The 18,861-nt window shown below is 43.3% G+C and overlaps 1 protein-coding gene across 1 annotated transcript in view; it reads right to left on the minus strand.

Annotated features, from left to right (window-relative positions):
* The window catches only part of TMCC3 (transmembrane and coiled-coil domain family 3), a 307,508-nt gene extending 292,833 nt beyond the window's left edge, over positions 1-14,675 (minus strand). Inside the window, exon 1 of the mRNA XM_009426008.5 lies at positions 14,376-14,675. Coding sequence (XP_009424283.1) covers positions 14,376-14,384 — 9 coding nt within the window. The 5' untranslated portion in view covers positions 14,385-14,675. The remainder of the gene's footprint in view (positions 1-14,375) is intronic.
* Between the last annotated feature and the right edge of the window lie 4,186 nt (positions 14,676-18,861).

Here is an 18,861-nt window from a genome sequence, read left to right on the forward strand (position 1 = left end):
GGTTTACTTAAATCCATTGCTGAGGTTTATGGAACATATCAGAGCTTCCCAAAGTCTAAAAAATTTAGACTTCTAGGTCCTATCATAGAAATTCTGATTCTGTAAGTCTGGGGTGAGCCTGGGAATTTGTATTTCCTGAAAGCCCCACTCACTTCCACAACTGATTCTAATAACCAGCCCAGTTTGTGAACCATGAACGAGAGACTACACTCAGACTTGGCAAACATAAACTGTCTCACTTGATTCTGACAAATCAAGTGCATGTCAATCATCTCTATTTCACAGATGTGAAAAATAAGTCACAAGCCTGTATGCGTCAGTTTAGAGGTCATAGTGCAATGCTGCCTCCATTACACCATTATTTGAGCACCAAATTTCTGAGCATAGGTGAACTCTAACCTGATCTTGGGTCTCATCTCACAGACTATTCATGCAGCCAACCAATAACTGTGGTGTGCCTGAACAGTTCTTGCACCTGTCCATAGTTCAGAGAGACCTCTGCATCCCAAATAACCACTATTCACTACATAAGCACTAAAAAAATCCATTCAAATAGAACTTCAATAAATTTGTATTAGAGCACACAGCTTGTAATACTCAACTAATTTCATTTTATAACCAGTAATGAGAAATTATCTGAAAATGAATAAAGAAAACAAATAGATCTTTCCAAACCCACTTCTGTAAAGGAAACAATATCCTTGCCCTTACTACTTCTGTAACATTCTGCTGAATGCTAATTGCTTTATTTTAATTTTAATGCAAAATTCTACATTTCTGATTAATGTAACTTACCAGGATCCCAAAGAATAGAAATGAGATCCCATGTCATCAAGAAAGGGTGCCATGAGCATCAAGTAGAGGTGTGTGAGGGAGAGAGAGAGGAGGCAGCAAGTGATGAAGGCGGAAGACTGAAATGTCCTGGTTTCAGTTGGGTTTCTGGTTTTCTATCCATGTCACTCTGTATTACCTCCTGAATAGGTAGACGGACTTTGGCAGAAAAGGATGGCTCACATACTGGAAAACAATTGCACGCATACCTGGAATACATTAGAGGAATCTCTAATGCTTTAGGGCAAAGGGTGGCAAATTACAATCCACTGGCCAAATCCAGCCCATGACCTGTTTTCGTATTATCCACAAGCTAAGGATGGTTTTTACATGTTTAAATGATTGAAAAAAAATCAGAATAATAGTATTTTATGACATGTGAAAATGATATGAAATCCAGATTTCAGCATCCATAAGTAAAGTTTTACTGGAACACAACCACATTCATTCATTTCATGTGTTGTCTATGGTTGCTTCCACATTTTAAGGCAGAGTTAAGTCATTGCAATAAGAGACCCTATGGCCCACAAAGCCTATATTTCCTATCTGCCTCTTCACAGAAAAAGTTTGTGAACTCCCATTTTAGGGCAAAGGAGGGGTGTTAGGTTGCTTCCTGAAAACTGACTCTGACCTAGCCTTAGTTTGCTGAATATGAAATAAAATACTGAACTTAGAATCATCTGAAATACATTTCCTTTGATATTGACCTGTAAAGTCTAACACAATCTAGTTATCCCTGCCTGAGTGTCCCAGTATTGAATTGAGACTATTCCTGTGGCTTCTTAGCCCAAAAACAGGGGCGGGGAAGGCCTTCTGCACATTCAACTCCATTACTGGAATGATGAATGCATAAAGAGAGGAGCCCAGCATACTAACCCAGCAGAGCCCTCTGCACAGGCTGCGTTTGAGCCTTCCTTTTAGCAAAGGGAATAGGTAGCTTTACCCTGTCAGCAACTATCTCGAGCACTGCTGTCATTTTCACAGCATTGATATTCAAAAATCAGAACTGCGGGCCGGGCGCAGTGGCTCACACCTGTAATCCCAGCACTTTGGGAGGCTGAGGCGGGTAGATCACGAGGTCAGGAGTTCAAGACCAGCCTGACCAATGTGGTGAAACCCTGTCTCTACTAAAAATATAAAAATTAGCTGGGCTTGGTGGTGCGCACCTATAATCCCAGCTACTCAGGAGGCTGAGGCAGGAGAATCGCTTGAACCTGGGAGGCAGAGATCGCAGTGAGCCGAGATCATGCCACTGCACTCCAGCCTGGGTGACAGAGCGAGACTCTGTCTCAAAAAAAAAAAAAATCAGAACTGTGGCATGTAAAACATAATTCAGAGTTGAATAGCAGGAGCCACTGTCTTCCCTTCTGCTGAAGGCAGGAGGGAAGCTTGTCAGAGTCCAGACAGTTCTGGTCTATTAGCAGCAGCCTAATTTTTGCCATCTCTGAAGGCAACACAAATTACAAAGCATTCGCTACTGTTGTACCAGTCAACTAATTCAATTGTCAGAACATTTCAAACCCCATAATTTGGATGGGAAAGAGAGGGAGAGCCTTGCTCTTATGAATTGACTGTTGGACTATTCCATGTCACAGCTTGCTTGGGGGTGAGAATAAGAAAATATTCTCTATCAGGAAATTAACATTTGTAAGTACCCTGGAAAGCTAAATAATAAGCATAATGGTTTAGAATGAAAGTAACCAAAGCGGTTCATTATTAACATTGCAAGTAAACATTTTAATTTGTGGCTTTGCTACACACATGGATTGTTGGGTCAACTGTTAGAGTATTTTCACTCATCTTTCAAACTACACATAATTCAGTCCTCTTTGGCAGTGTTTTTACCTAAACCCTCTGTGAATGACACTTTCTAGTTTCATGATATAACTAGTCCTTAGATTCCAAGGTAATAAAGGCGCCCTTCTACTCAAAAACTTCATGGGCTTATTTCCCTCTTGCAAACTTAAGTATGCTTTAATGAGCCATTACACTCATTTGAATTCCAGCTCTGCGAGGGACTAGCTGGATGTGTACGGATCCAAAACCTCATTTCCCTGAGCCCCACTCTCCACCTGAGAAAATGAGATTAATGCCACTACTTCAAGTGGTGGTTTTTGACTCAGTAAATTTACTTTAAAAACCATTGAGTTATACATTTAAAACAGGTTAGTCTTACAATATATGAATCATTCCTCAAGAAAGTTATTAAAATTTTAATTTGAAAAACTGCTCAAGACCAGCCTGAGTAACATAGCAAGACCCCATCTCTAAAGAAAAAAAAAATTTTAATTGTACTTAAAAGAAGGCCGGGCATGGTGGCTCACACCTGTAATCTCAGCCCTTTAAGAAGCTGAGGCAGGAAGATCACTAGAGGCCAGGAGTTCCAGACCAGCCTGGGCAACAAAAGAAGACTCCCAACTCTACAAAAAATAAAAATTAATAATGTGATTAAAGGTAAAAATAAAAAGAGGCAGCCATGAACAATAAACTATCAGTGAATAAAGCAAGAGAGGACTGTCTGCAGAATAAAGAGTGCAATTGTAAGATAAAGGAAAACGTGCTGTTTGAGCAGAAGAGACCAGGAGAAGGTCAGAGTAGCTAGATCATGCTTGAGGAAAAAAGATGGGACTTACAAAGAATGTGTTCAGATGCCATGTCCTGTTTAAAATTAAATTCCCCTGACACCACAACACCTCTCTCCTGTCTGGAAAAGTTAATTACCTTTTTTTCTAGGCTGTATTTTAGATATGTTTTTGCTAATGCAGTCATCACACTGCATGGTAACTATTTGTTTAAAAGTCTGATCCTCAGTAAACTAAGTTCTTACGGCTCAGGGGCCATGTATTTTGGCAGCCCTAGTCCATAACTCAGCCCAAGAATGTGAGATAAATGAATGAATAAATGTTGCTTACTGCAAAAAGGAAAAAGACGGTTTTGAAGAGTCAGTGAAATATACATATGTATATGCAAAACGTGTGTATGTATTAGCACAATGCCTTGCACATAGCGATCATTAAGTGATTTTTTTATTATTACTAGTAAAACATGCCAAGAACTGCACTACAGTTCAAGTCAATTTTGAAGCAAGTCTAGTCTAACAACAACAACAAAATGTTCGAACGCATGGAAAATAAGTAGACCTAAATTTAGATGATCCCCTGCCCTATTACTAAGGTTTAAAGGCCTAGATATGGGCCAGACTTCAAAAAGCCTCACAGAACCATCTACAATTTGAGATCAGAATCCTCCACATTCACTGTTAGCAGCAATTCTACTCTCACTAAACCTTGTGCTTGCAGGCTTGTCGCCATTTGAGTAGCAGTTGATGGGCTTTCTGAGGATTCGTTCTTCAAGATTTTGGTCTGAATAACAGAGGAAATGGATAAATTCCTGGACATACAACCTACCAAGACTGAAACAAAAAGAAACGGAAAACCTGAACAGACCAATAATGATTAATGAAACTGAATCAGTAATAAAAAATCTCCCAAAAAAAGAGAAACCCAGGAGCAGATGACTGTTGTGGAAACCTACAAGACTTATAAAGAAGAACAACACGAATTCTTCTCAAAGTATTCCAAAAAATTAAAGAGGAGAAAATTCTTCCTAATTCATTCTATGAGACCAGCATTATCCTGATACCACAACCAGACAAGGACCCAGCAAAAAAAAAAAAAAATAGAACTACAGGTCAGGCATGGTGGCTCATGCCTATAATCCCAGCACTTTGGGAGGCCAAGACAGGTGGATAACCTGATGTCAGGAGTTCAAGACCAGCCTGGCCAACATGGTAAAACCCCATCTCTACTAAAAATACAAAAAATTAGCCGGGTGTGGTGGCAGGCACCTGTAATCCCAGCTACTCATGAGGCTGGGGCAGGAGAATTGCTTGAACCTGGGAGGCAGAGGTTGGAGTGAGCAGAGATTAGGCCATTGCACTCCAGCCTGGGCAACAAGAGAGAAATTCTGTCTCAATAAATAAATAGATAAATAAATAAATAAATAAATAAATACTTCAGGCCAGTATCTCTGATGAATATAAATACAAAAATTTCTCAACAAAATACTAGCAAGCTGAATCCAACAACACGTCAAAGGGATTTATCTCAGGGATGCAAGGATGGTTCAACACACACAAATCAATAAATACATCAATAGAATAAAGGACAAAAACCACGATTATCTCAACAGATACAGAAAAAGCATTTCATGAAATTCAACCTCTCTTTATGACAAAAACTCTCAACAAATTAGGCACAGAAGGCACATACCCTCAACATAGTAAAAGCCATAGATGACAAGCCCTCAGCTACAATCATACTGGAAGGCTTTTATGAATCCCTCAGACTAGGTTAGGAACACCCACTACAGTCCCCCAGTAATTGATCCTTCCTTTGCAACCACATATGCCACAATTCATGGTACTGCTTAACTGTCTTCTCAGAGCCTGCGAAGTCTGCAAGATCAGAGCCATGCAGAGCTTGCTCACCCACAGTGGATTCCTAGCACACAGAAGGAAGTCAATGTTAAAATATGTGTTTGAGGAGTGTCACCACATTACATTTAGTCTACATGCCAACACCTGTGAAACAGCTTCAGTTCTGTCCTTCAGCTTGAAGATATGCACAATTCTAAACTCAGAAAGTTACATATTATCTGCAGTATTCGTATTTTATTCTCCTGATGCTTTGGTGAATGCTGTCTCTACCACCAGAGCAGTTGATCAAAAGAAGCAAGAGGTGGCAAGCCTCGAAACTAACCAGCTTGATTTTCGAATCTTTTTTTTAAGCCCCATGTATTTTTCCGCAGTGTCTCACCTCAGTTACAAGGGAGGCACGATGCCCAAAATCTTGTCAGAATTAAAATTATTAAAGTAGAAAGGCTTTTGGCAAAAGAATTTAAAGTTCCTATTTTGTGTGTATGCTGGGATTTTCAGCCGAAATCACAGCTGGGTGTACTCAGCCACTGCCAGGGACAGAGGCTGTGTGTAAGTTTACCAGCAGTTTATCTAGAGCAGAAGCTCTCAATTTTAAACTCCCAACCTTCCATCCCACCTTTTTTTTTTTTTTTTTTTTCACATAAATATAAGAGCACAGACTCTGGCGCCAGAATGCCTCATTTAAAATCCCTGCTACATCATTTATTGGCCATGGTATGTTGGGAAAATTACTTAGCATTCAGCATCTAGCTTCCTCACTTGAAAATGGGAATAAAACAGCACCTATTTCATAGGTTTGTTGCGAGGATTAGATGAGTTAATTACATGAAAGGCGCTTAGAGTAAGGGCTGAGTAAATATTAGCTATCCTTATTATTAAACACCGCTGGGGCATAGGAATACATGTGGAGGAGAAGGGATGTGAAACAGAACAGAGAAGACAGCAAAAGTAATCTGCTGTGTAATGATGAGAATGGAGCACTTTCCACAAATTATCACAGACCTCAGGAAAACCTTTCAGTGCAGGTTAACCCATCCAAGCCACACAGCCAGTAAATAGCCATGCTGGACTTGAACCCAAACAGTTTGTCTCCAGAGATCCCATCCTGAACCACCAAGAAACACTGTCTCCCATCATCACACTTTCCCCTTTAGGGAAAGGAATTCCTGGGTTGTGAAGTGAAGCAAAAGGATGTGAGGAATGAAAAGAAAGAATGGATAAACAAGAGAAGGCCAGACTCATCTGTTTTTTCCATTTATAAGAGGTAAAATGACAGGTTTCCCTTTATCATCCCTTCACAGTCATAAAAGAGCCCGCTGTCTCTGCAGACACTTGGCTTTGATTTCAGTAGGCCAAGTTGAAATCAAAATCACTGTTAAAGAATTCAAAAGATTGACAGATCCTTTTCAACCCAGCAAGATCCAAATGTGAAATAGAAATGATGGACATGAAGTACAAAGGGTAAGCAGGAGAACAGTGGATGGGGTCATTAGGGACACCGGAATCTCACCTGTGTCTAGAGTGGCAAGACTAGCAGAGGTGCTCTAGAGTCAGAAAGACAAAGGATTCAAATCCTAGTTTGGTTCTGTACTACCAGAAAAATGACTTAACCTCTCCAAGGATCATTTCTTTCATCTGTAAAATGGGGATAAGAACATCTGCCTCTCCATGGATAAACCACTTTGATACAGTTTCCAAGAAACTGGGAGACAGGCACTCACGCTGGTAGATGTGTAAACTGGTTCAATCTCTATGGATGCAGTCTGGTAATACTGCTCTTTTTTCAAACTTGACAAACTTATATAGCACTTAAAATGTGCCAGGCACTACACCAGGCACTTTACAAATAGTATTTGATTCTTGAGGCACGTTGTAAAAATGGTGGCAATGATTCCCTTCACTGTATCCCTGCATCCCTGACCTTGGAGAGTCTCCTCTTACACAGATTCTGAGCTTGACTCTTGCTTTGGTCAGTGGAACAGCAGCAAATGTGACACAAGCAGAGGCTTGAAAAGTGCTTGAGCTCCGCCCTCCTGGGCTACTCTATGGAACCCTGAGACCACCATGTGAAGTAGCTAGGCTACTGGAGCATGAGAGATTGCATGCTGTCCCAAATGAGTCCCCGATGACCAACACAGCTGTCAAGCACCAGACATGTGAGTGAGGTCATCCTAGACTGCCCAGCCTCCAGCAGACCCACAAGCTGACCACAGAAGCAGAACCAGAAGAGCCACTCAACCAACCCACTGATTTGTGAGCCAAGTAAAACGGTTATTTTCTTAAGCCATGATGATTGGGGGTGATTTGTTGTACAACATAAACTGAGAGAATCCTCATAACAATCCTATTAGGTAGCTACCATTATTATCCCTATTTTGCAAATAAAGCAACTGAGGCAAAGAGGGGTTAAGTGACTTGCACGACATATAAATGGCAGAGCCAAGACTCAACTCCAAGCAATCTGTCTACAGGTCTGTGCTCCTAACTCCTACACTATGTTGCTTTACCTACTAAAAATACAAGTATTCACATCACTTGACCCAGAAATTCCACTGCTATTTATCATACAAATATGCTTGCACATATGCAAAATCATGAATATATAAGATTATTCACTGCATCATTGTTGATAATAGCAAAATACCAGAAAAAAAATTCTAGTGCAGGCATACCTCTTTTTAGTGTACTTCCCTTTATTGAACTTCACAGATATTGTCTCTTTTACTAATTGAAGGCTTGTGGCAACCCTGTGTCCAGCAAGTCTATCTGCACCATTTTCCAACAGTATATGCTCATTTCATGTCTTTGGGACAATTTTGGTAATTCTCCCAATATTTCAAACTTTTTTATTATTACTGTATGTGTTATGGTGATTTGTGACCACTGGTCTTTAATGATACTATTGTAATTGTTTCGGGGGGGGGCACCATGAACCATACTCACATGCAATGGTAAACTTAACTATATAAATGTTGTGCATATCCTGACAGCTCTATCCACCAACACTTCTTCTCTCTCTCTTTCCTTGGGCCTCTCTATTCGGAGACACAACAATATGGAAATTAGGCCAATTAATAATCTTACGATGGCCTCTAAGTATTAAAGTAAATGGAAGAGTTGTCCACCTCTCACTTTAAATCAAAAGCTAGCAATGATTAAACTTAGTGAGGAAGGCATATTGAAAGCTGAGAAAGGCCAAAAGCCAGGCCTGTTGCAGTGAATGGTCAGCCAAGTAGTAAACGCAAAGGAAAAGTTCTTGAAGGAAATTAAAAGTGCTACTCCAGTGAACACATGAATAATAAGAAAACAAAACGGCCTTATTGCTGAAGGGGAGAAAGTTTTAGCAGTCTAGATAGAAGATCAAACCAGCCATAATTCCCTTAAGCCAAAACCTAATCCAGGGCAAGGTGCTAACTCTCTTTAATTCTATGAAGGCTGAAAGAAGAGAGGAAGCTGCAGAAGAAAAGTTTGAAGCTGGCATAGGTTGGTTCATGAGATTTAAGGAACGAAGCCATCTCTGTAACATAAAAGTGCAGGGTGAAGCAACAAGTGCTGATAGAGAAGCTGTAGCAAGTTATCCGGAAGATGTAGCTAAGATCAATCATGAAGGTGACTACACTGAATAACAGATTTTCAGTGCAGACCAAACAGCCTTATATTGGAAGATGTCAACCAGGACTTACATAGCTAGAGATGACAAGTCAGTGCCTGGCTTCATGGCTTCAAAAGACAGGCTGACTCTCCTGTTAGGGACTAATGTAGCTGGTGACATTAAGTTGAAGCCAATGCTCCTTTACCATTCTGAAAATCCTTGGGCTCTTAAGAATTATGCCAAATTGACTTTGCCTGTGTTCTATAAATGGAGCCACAAAGCCTGGATGATAGCACGTCTGTTTACAACATGGCTTACTGAATATTTTAAGCCCACGTTGAGACCTACTGCTCAGAAAAAAAATAAAAAGATTCCTTTCAAATATTAATGCACATTGACAATGCACTTAGTCACCCAGTATCTCTGATGGAAATATCCAAGGAGATTGATGTTGTTTTTGTGCCTGCTAATACAACATCCATTCTTCAGGCCACAGGTCAAGAAGCAATTTCAACTTTCAAGTCTTATTACTTAAGAATACATTTTGTAGTGTTATAGCTGCCATAGTGAGCCCCCGATGGCAAAATAAATTGAAAACCTTCTGGAATGGATTCACCATTTTTACATGCCATTAACAACATTCTTAATATGAACATTTACAATATTAACATTAACAGGAGTCTGGAAGATGAGTCTAACTCTTATGAATGACTTTGAGAGGTTCAAGACTTCAGTGGAGGAATGAACTGCACTGGAAACAGCAAGAGAACCAGAATTAGAAGTGGAGCCTGAAGGTGCGACTGAATTGCTGCGATCTCATAAAATTTGAATGGATGAGGTTTCTTATGAATGAGCAAAGAAGTGGTTCTTGAGATGAAACTACTCCTGGTGAAGATGCTGTGACATTGTTGAAATAACAACAAAGAATCAGAATTTTACATAACTTTAGTTGATAACAGGCAGGATTTGAGAGGATTGACTCCAATTTTGAAAGAAGTTCTACTATAGGGAAAATGCTATCAAACAACATCACATGCTACAGAGAAATCTTTCATGAAAGGAAGAGTCAATCACTGCAGCAAACTTCATTGTTGTTTTAAGAAATTGCCACAGCCACCCCAACCTTCAGCAACCACCCCGCTCTAGTCAGTCAGTAGCCTTCAACACTGAGGCAAGACCCTCCACCAGCAAAAAGATTATGACTCACTGAAAGCTCAGACAATTGTTGGCATTTTTTAGCAATAAAGTATTTTTATTTAAAATATATACAGTGTGCCGCAAGGTGCGGTGGCTCACGCCTGTAATTGGGAGGCCGAGGCGGGTGGATCGCCTGAGGTTAGGAGTTCGAGACCAGCCTGACCGAGGTGGAGAAACCCCATCTCTACTGAAAATACAAAATTAGCCAGGTGTGGTGGTGCATGCCTGTAATCCTAGCTACTCAGGAGGGTGAGGCAGGAGAATTGCTTGAACCCAGGAGGCAGAGATTGCAGTGAGCCGAGATCGCGCCATTGCACTCCAGCCTGGGCAATAAGAGTGAAAATCCACCTCAAAATAAAATAAAATAAAATATATACAGTGTGCTTTTTTAAACAATGCAATTGCATACTAATAGACTACAGTGTAGTATGAACATAACTTTTATATGCACTATGAAACTAAAAAATTGTTTGATTCACTTTATTTAGATATTCACTTTATTGGGATGGTCTGGAATCAAACCTGCAGCATCTTCGAGTTATGCCTGTATATTCACATTTACAGCTATAAAGAGAACTTGGGGCTGGGCGCAGTGGCACCACACCTGTAATCCTAGCACTTGGAGAGGCCGATATGGGAGGATTCCTTGAGCTAAGGAGAGTTCAAGACCAATCTGGGCAACAGAGTGAGACCCCTATCTCTACAAATAAAAAAAATTAGCCGGGTGTGATGGCACGTGCCTGTAGTACCAGCTACTCCACAGGCAGACGTGGAAGGATCACTTGAGCACAGAAAGTTGGGGCTGCAGTGAGGTAGGATTGCGCCACTGCACTTCAGCCTGGGAAACAGAGCAAGACTCTGTCTCAAAAAAAAAAAAATATATATATATATATAAAGAGAACTTCATAAATCTATAAATACCAATCTTGTATGAGAGGAAAATGCGTGGTGAAGAAGAGTATACTTATATGCTACCATTTGTGTTTTTAAAAATGAAAAGCATGAATATATAACTGCTTATATATGCATAGATTATTTCTAGAGGGACAGAAGAGATGAGTTAACAGCAATTGCTTCTAGGAAAGGGAACTAGCTGTCTGGGCAACAGAATAGGAAGGCTTATTTTCATTGTAAGCTTTTGATAGCTTTTAAATTTTATACTATGTAAATGTATCACCTATTAATTTTTAACTTAAAAGGTTGTTATGAAAATGAAGGAAGCCAGTAGATGTGTGGCACAAAGAAAATAATCAATAAATAGTAGCTACCAGCCTGGACAACATAGTGAGATCTCGTCTCTACAGAAAATTAAAAAATGAGGCAGGAGGATCGCTTAAGCCCAGGAAGTAGAGGCTGCAGTGAGCCGTGATGGTGCCACCGTCCTGCCACCTGGGTGACAGAGCAAAACTCTGCCTCAAAAAAAAAAAAAAAAAAAAAAAAGTAGCTACCATTATAATTATTCTCCCACAACTGCTTTCTAACTTTTTCTAACACAAATAATTTTTTAAAGCAACCAATCCTCTGTAACTCCTGGCTTGCATGGAAAGAGTTCATTTTGGATTCAAAAATAATGAAGGAAATAGGAAGGAGCCATGTGAAGACGTGAAAGAAGACCCAACCATGGGGTTCTCTGGTGTTCAAAGCCCTGGACAGCACGGTGTGCACAACATTAGCCTTTTGTCACTGTCCATTTGGGCTGCTACAATCAAATCCCATAGACTGGGTGACTTATAAACAACAAAAATGCATTTCTCACAGTTCAGGAGGCTGGAAAGTCCAAGATCACGGCCCCAGCAGATTCAGCGTCTGGTGAGGGCCCAAGTTCTGGTTCAGAGATAGTGTCTTCTCACATCATGGAAGGGACAAGGAAGCTCTCTGAGGCCTCCTTTATAAGGTTCTGCCCTTGTAACCTGATCACCTCCCAAAGACCCACCTCTTAATACCATCACCTTGAGGGTTAGGATTTCAACATATGAACTGCGGGGACAACAAACATTCAGACCACAGCTTCTCTCTTCAGAGCAACCCAAATACTGGGCATCTTCTGTGCTCCTACTCTGTACATTCCCTACACACCTTCTCTTTCATTCAAGGACACCAAAGGAAAGTAATTACTTTTGATTCTAATAGTGTGTCTGCACACTCTCTCTCTGCAGTTACTGATCTGCCACAGTTGAAGGGCTGCCACATGCATCTGCCAAACTGCCAAATTATATGCTTCTCCAGAACCAGACAGGGTCTGGGGCAGAAACAAAAAGTTTGTAGGCAACAGAGTGTAATGTCAAGAGCCAGGGCTTTGGAGTCCAGCAAACCTGGGCACAAATCCTGCTCTATTTTCTTCATAGCACTCATCACTATCTGAAACTACATTATTTGTACATTTGTTTACTACTTTATTATCTGATTTCTCAGTTTGAATGCGGCCTCCAAGAGAACAAGGCTTTTGTATGTCATGTTCCTCACAGTATTCCTAGAGCTCAGAACAGCGCCTGCACATAGTAGGTGCTTAATACACGTCTTACGGAGGTGGGGGCTGAGTATTTAAAATGCAGATTGCCGAGCTCCAGTTTCAGAGATTCTAACTCATTAGGTTTGAAACACAGCCTAGGAATCTGCATCTGCAGCAAGCATCCATCTCTTTCATCCTAAGGCAGGTAGTAGGCAGATCACATGTTAAGATACTCTGGTCAATGCCCTCCATCTCCAAATCGTGATTCTCCCTCTAACACGCATTTCTACGGATCCCATCCAGGCTCTTTTCTTTAATTACCCTGAGGCACTGAGGGTAAAAGGAGGTTGCTGACCCCTGAATTTGGAGTTCAAACAAGTAACCTCACCACGGCCAGTTTCCATTTCTGCTGCATGCCAAACTAGCTGGCCAGCCTGGCTGGAATCCTGTTCTCCCCAGAAACACCTGAGCAGGTCTGGACTAGCTCCAAAAGTATAAGCCAGGTAAATTTCCGTGTCAGCTCATTGAGAGACTTTCCAGGGGCAGCTGGGGCCAATTCACATTTGCTCTATACTCCCTCCAAAGACACCCCCTTCAACACACACACACAGAACACTTAATTCTGGTACCACCAGCAAAAAGAGGCCCGAGTTCCCTTGGGAGCAGCCCAGCCGCTGAGAGGCGGAAATCTCTAAAAGGGCCACTCAGATGACCAAAGCAATAGGCGCCTACGTACCTTGCAACAAGCCAACCTCAAGTTCCAACCTAGAGAAATGCATGGACTCTGGTGGGAGAGTCTTATTCCGTTTTTGTTTTCTTCTCTTTTTTTTGTTTTGTTTTGGTTTGGTTTTCTTCCATTTCTTCTCAGCCTTGTCTCTTCAGGAAATACCCCTCCACCCCTTCCTTGGCGCGTAAACTGTCTTCAGGGTGGCCTTAGGAGTTCTGGGACAATGTGGAGGGTACCCAATAGGATTTCCTTAAGTTTCCTCTACTGCTTTTCCACACATATTAATGCTGAGATCCTGTATTTGATTAAAGCACCTTCCATTTCCAAAGTTAAAATACAAACGGGTCTAGTAACTTACAAAGTCGCCAGCATCTTCATGTCAATTAACTTCCCCAGACAAGTAAGAACGAGCTGCACTAGGGCCTGCGCTCTCTCCGGGGCTAACAACAAGCAGCACCAGTCCCCCAAGCTGTCCCTGGAGGTGGAAGAGCCACTGCAGCTGAGCCTGTTTATTTTTCGTTTTTCCACAGGCAGCCTTGGCTGGAGGGTGGGGGTGAGCGCGGGCTCCCTGGCACCTGCCGGTAAAGCAGCAGCCGCAGCCCCCGAGGGCGCCCCAGGCCAGGAGCTGCGCGCCGTCGGCGGGCCGTGCCTGGAGGAGACTCGCGCCTTCCAAATGCCGGAGTGCAGGCATCCTTCCTCTCCCCAACCCCAGCCCCGGCCTCGACCTGTCGCCCACCTGGCCCGGACCTGGGGCTGGCTCCGTCTCTGGGGTGTGCGCCAAGGGAGCCCCACCGACGCCCAGCAGAGCTGCCCGGGCTCCCAAAGAAGGACCGGGGCTTTGGGCAGAATTCTGGCAGCCAGGCGGGCGTCAGGGGAGCCGGAGAAGGGGCTCGCCAGCAGGCGTGGGGCGGAGTGCCGGGCGCAGCCCACCTCGCAAGCGCGGGCCCAGGGCTCCGACGTGCGAGCGCAGCCCCGAAGAGTGCGGGCCCGGGGTCCCCGCGGCGCCCCTTCCCCTCCTCAGTCCCCCGGGGGCGACCGCGCTCCCCGCCGAGGTCCGTCCCCGCCGCACCCTCACTATTCCCGCTGGGAGGACCCCGGCGCACGCCCCCGCCCCCGCACCCCGGGGCGACGGCGCACTCACCCTCCGCATGGTGTCTGGGCCGTCCGGGCGGGGCTCGGCGACTTGGGCGCGAGAAGGGCTGGGCGGGCGGCGACGCTCGGCCGGCCGGGAGCTCCGCGCTGCCCGCTCCTGCACACGCCTGCGCCGCGGCCGCCAAGCCGGCGGGGGCGGGGCGGGGTAGCGCTGGCCGCGGGGTCCCCGGGGCTCTCCCGGGCTGCGGCGGAGGCGCGGAGCCGGCCAAGGGCGCACTGAGCTCGCGGAGCTCCGGGGCCCCGGGGCCTTTCTGCCGCCGTCGCAGCGTCCCCGCCTCCTCGGGCCGCTTCGCCCCTCTCCTCTTCCTCGAGTTCCGGCCCCACCAGGAGCGGAGCGAGTCTCCAGAACTGAGCTGGAGAAGCTTTGGGGTGAAAGCTGGGCCCACCCTACAGGGACCCCAAGTTTGCGGAGCAAGAGTGGATTGGCGGAGAGCGCAGATGGCAATTCTCACCCGCCTTAAAAGTACCACCTTAAAATTCTCCCCATGGGATGGGAAGGTGGCCCGCTAATGTCCGTTCCTACTCTTCGTTTTCTTTTTAATTTTTCAGACAGGGTCTCGCTCTGTCCCCCAGGCTGAGCGCAGGGGCGCGATTTCGGCTCACTGCAGCCTTGCGATTCTCCCAGGCTCAAGCGATCCTCCCGCCTCAGCCTCCCCAGTAGCTGGGACCACAGGCGAGTGCTCCACTACGCCCGGCTAATTTTTGTATTTTTATTCTTTTGTAGAGACTGGTGTCTCGCCATTTTGCCCAGGCTGGTCTCGAACTCCTGGCCTCAAGCGATCCTGCAGCCTCGGCCTCCCAAAGTGCTGGGATGAGAGGTGTGAGCCAGTGCGTCGGCCCTTTACCATTCTTTAGATTCTGCGATTGTTTTTTGAAAGTCCTGAGCATTCATAAAGCTTTCCGAGGAGGGATGGGAAGAGAGTTAAGAGTGGTAAACAGCAGATCCACCCGGGGCTGGAGGAAACATCGTGGAACAGAGACCGTCTGGTCTCATTCAGGTGAAGGAGCTCGGCAGGGGAAGAGGTCAGCATCCCCATTCCAGCGAAACCCACGGGTTTTCCTAGCAGTCCCCTGTGTGCACAGCTTTCTCTTCACAATCGACCTCCACCCCAACTTTTCCAAACAACACGGGAGCCCATCCCCAAATGCTAATGCTTCTGGGGGAAAAAAATGAGAAGGGGGAAAAATGTATTCCCCAGATCATGAAAACGCTGCACACCCTTGAGCTCAGAATGCAGGATCTAAATCCGCAAGAACAGGATGGAATGATGTGGGAAGGTCTTCCAGGAAGAAAGCTGATTTTATTCTGCTTCGACTGCTGAACAAAGTAAATCAAATAGCACGGAACTCAAGGCAGCCTGAATTTTGTGTAGAAAAAAAATATCTCTTGTTTGTCAAAGGATCCTTTGAAAAGCATCCAAGGACGCTTGTGTTTCCAAAGCGGCTGTGACAGGTATGCAGGCAGACAGCAGTGGGAATGCAAAGGCTTGTGCCGGGTAAACACTTCTCATGAGTGTTTCAGCTTTGGCATTGCCTTTATGCCAGTTATTCTGGCAGATCACCACTGCCAAAGAAATACCTTTATAATTTTCTAACATTGATTGTCAGCAGCACTATAGAGACCGTAATATTACACGAAGTACCTTAATGATCTAATGAATAAAAACATTTTGTCTGGATTTCTCTTTGGTGCCTATCAGCACAGATAGGGGGAGGAGTGACTGATGTGTGAGGGGGAAATGTAAGAAACGACAATTAATGACACTTGCTATGTCCCTTTTTTACTTTATCTTATGATCTGTATACAGTGGGTTTTTTCCTCCCTGGATATAATCTCTTCTGATTGAGCTTTTATGTTTTTGCCTTTCTTTGGGAAAATAACAATGTTAGTAAGTGTACTTCTGAGCCATACCTGTCTTATCATTTCAATCCACACAACTCTATGAAGTACGTACTGTGATATTATGGTTTTTTAGAGGGAGATACTCGAGCTCAGAGAGGGCAGGTCATTTGCCCAAGATCATACAGCTTGTTAGTGGCACAGCCTGGATTTCAACTCAGGCAGTCTGACACGAGGACCCTCTCACTTAATGCCCATGCAATACTGCCCTCCTCTGCTTCATAGAAAAGGTGCAACTGTGTAAAGGTGTTCCTGGAAGTAAAAACGTGAGCTTTTGTCATAGATTAGTCACTTGACATCTCAGAGCCTTAGCTTCCTCATCTGTAAAATGACAACTTGGACTAAATAGATGCATTAAAGGCCTAGCCAGAAGTAAAGTTCAAGATTTAGAGTATTACTATGTGAGTATTAGAGTATCAGTATTCTTGCTCAGCATTGTAAGAAATCTTAACCTGGAGATACAGTGTTAGCCACTTCATTGGTTTGTGTGATCTCACCACAGCGCCTTGTTTTAACACTACTTGTGCTGCTTTCTACAACATCACCTCTTCCTGCTCCTTCTAATTAATACTCTTTGCTTTGCAAATGTGATATCTAATCAATTTGATGTTCTTTTTTTTTTTTTCTTTTCTTTGAGACGGAGTCTTGCTCTGTCGTACCCAGTCTGGAGTGCAGTGGCGCGATCTCGGCTCACTGCTACTTCTGCCTCCCAGGTTCAAGCAATTCTCCCACTTCAGTCTCCCGAGTAGCTGGGATTACAGGCACCCGCCACCACACCCAGCTAATTTTTTATATTTTTAGTAGAGGCAGGATTTTACCATATTGGCCAGGCTGGTCTTGAACTCCCAACCTCAGGTGATCCACCTACCTCGGCCTCCCAAAGTGTTGGAATTACAGACGTGAGCCACCAAGCCCACCCTAATTTTCATTTCTTACTAAACTTGAATAAGACTCCTGGTGTGGGGGAGGGGAGTCAGTTTCAGTTAAGTAGTTGTTAGGATGATCTTGAAGCATTAGTTAGCCTGAATCATTTTTAAATTCCCTTCAGAAACCAAGAATGTTATTCAACTGTACCAAATAAATAACAACACATCAGTTGCTAATGGAACACAGTCACACTGGCCATCTATGGAAATCCTCATGTTTCCAATGCTCTCATTAACTACCCTGAAGAATCAATTTAAAAGTAAAACTAGATTGAATCAGATTTCCCCCTTTTTTATTCCAGGGGGAGGGGGAAAGGTCTTTGTTTCTTTCATATGTTTAAAGAATCTTCAAAATATTTTAATGATAGAGTTGTCTATCTGTTTCATATTATCATATCTCCATTAGCCTTCTAAACTCAGCCATATTATTTGATTCCTTGAAAACCATCTAATGTTTGAGAACACTATATTTTCCCCTTTTTTCTTAATTGTTTAACTTCTCCACCAGTCACAAACACTGTTATTCAGCCTTAATTTTTTTTTTTTTTTTGAGACAGTGTTTCACTCTTGTCACTCAGGCTGGAGTGCATAGGCACCATCTCGGCTCACTGCAACTTCCGCGTCCCAGGTTCAAGCGATTCTCCTGCCTCAACCTCCCGAGTAGCTCGGATTACAGGCACCCGCCACCACTCCCAGCTGATTTTTGAATTTTTAGTAGAGACGATGTTTCACCATGTTGTCTAGGCTGGTCTCAAACTCCTGACCTCAGATGATCCACCTGCCTCGGCCTCCCAAAGTGCTGGGATTACAAGTGTGAGCCACCGCACCTGGCCTATTCAGCCCTCTTGATCTGCAGGCTGGATTCATAGGTCTTCATCTTAGTACAGTAGGAAGTATGCTGGCATCAGGAGGTCAAGCTTACTTCTTTCATTACCTATTAAGGTAGATAGGCATTTGATATAAAATTGAACAAAAAGGAACTAGTTTACAATTTTACATAAATAGTAAAAGAGAAATAATAATTTCTTCTTTTTGTAGATAAGAAATGTTATCAACTGGCATAATTTCTTACCAGTCTGTCATCCTCCATTTAGAAAAGCATTAGTAATTAAATGTTGTTTTCCTTTACCATGTTCCTAAATATGAATCCTTCATAAGGCATCTATTAAATACCTACTATGGGGCGGTATACATTATTGATTAAATCAATCCATATTTCCCTGAGAAAGACCAAGAAAAATTTCAAGGAAACATGTATCACAGCTACATGCATTGAGTACTTTATATGTTCCAGGCACTGTGAAAAGCCATGTATCAATCTGTTTCATCCTCACAAAACTCTGCAGGATTGTTGTTAGTATCTTCTCCATATGATAGACTATGAAACTAAGATTTATCGAGATGAAACAACTTGCCAAAGGCTGCATGTTTAATTAGTGACACACGTCTAGCCCAAATCTGACTCCAGAACCCAAGAGATTGACCAGTGATAGGTGGATGTTAATGTATCACACAGACTTCTCTCTCTGGAATTTCTTCAAAGTGGTGAAAACGTGAACCAATAATTTTATATCCGCTAAAACTGACTTTCAAGTATTTATACTAGAATAAAGTGACATTAGTTAAGAAAGAATTCTTAAAGGAGATGA

The sequence above is a fragment of the Pan troglodytes genome, chromosome 10 (genome assembly GCF_028858775.2).
Source record: "Pan troglodytes isolate AG18354 chromosome 10, NHGRI_mPanTro3-v2.0_pri, whole genome shotgun sequence".
In the NCBI taxonomy this organism is placed as follows: domain Eukaryota; kingdom Metazoa; phylum Chordata; class Mammalia; order Primates; family Hominidae; genus Pan; species Pan troglodytes.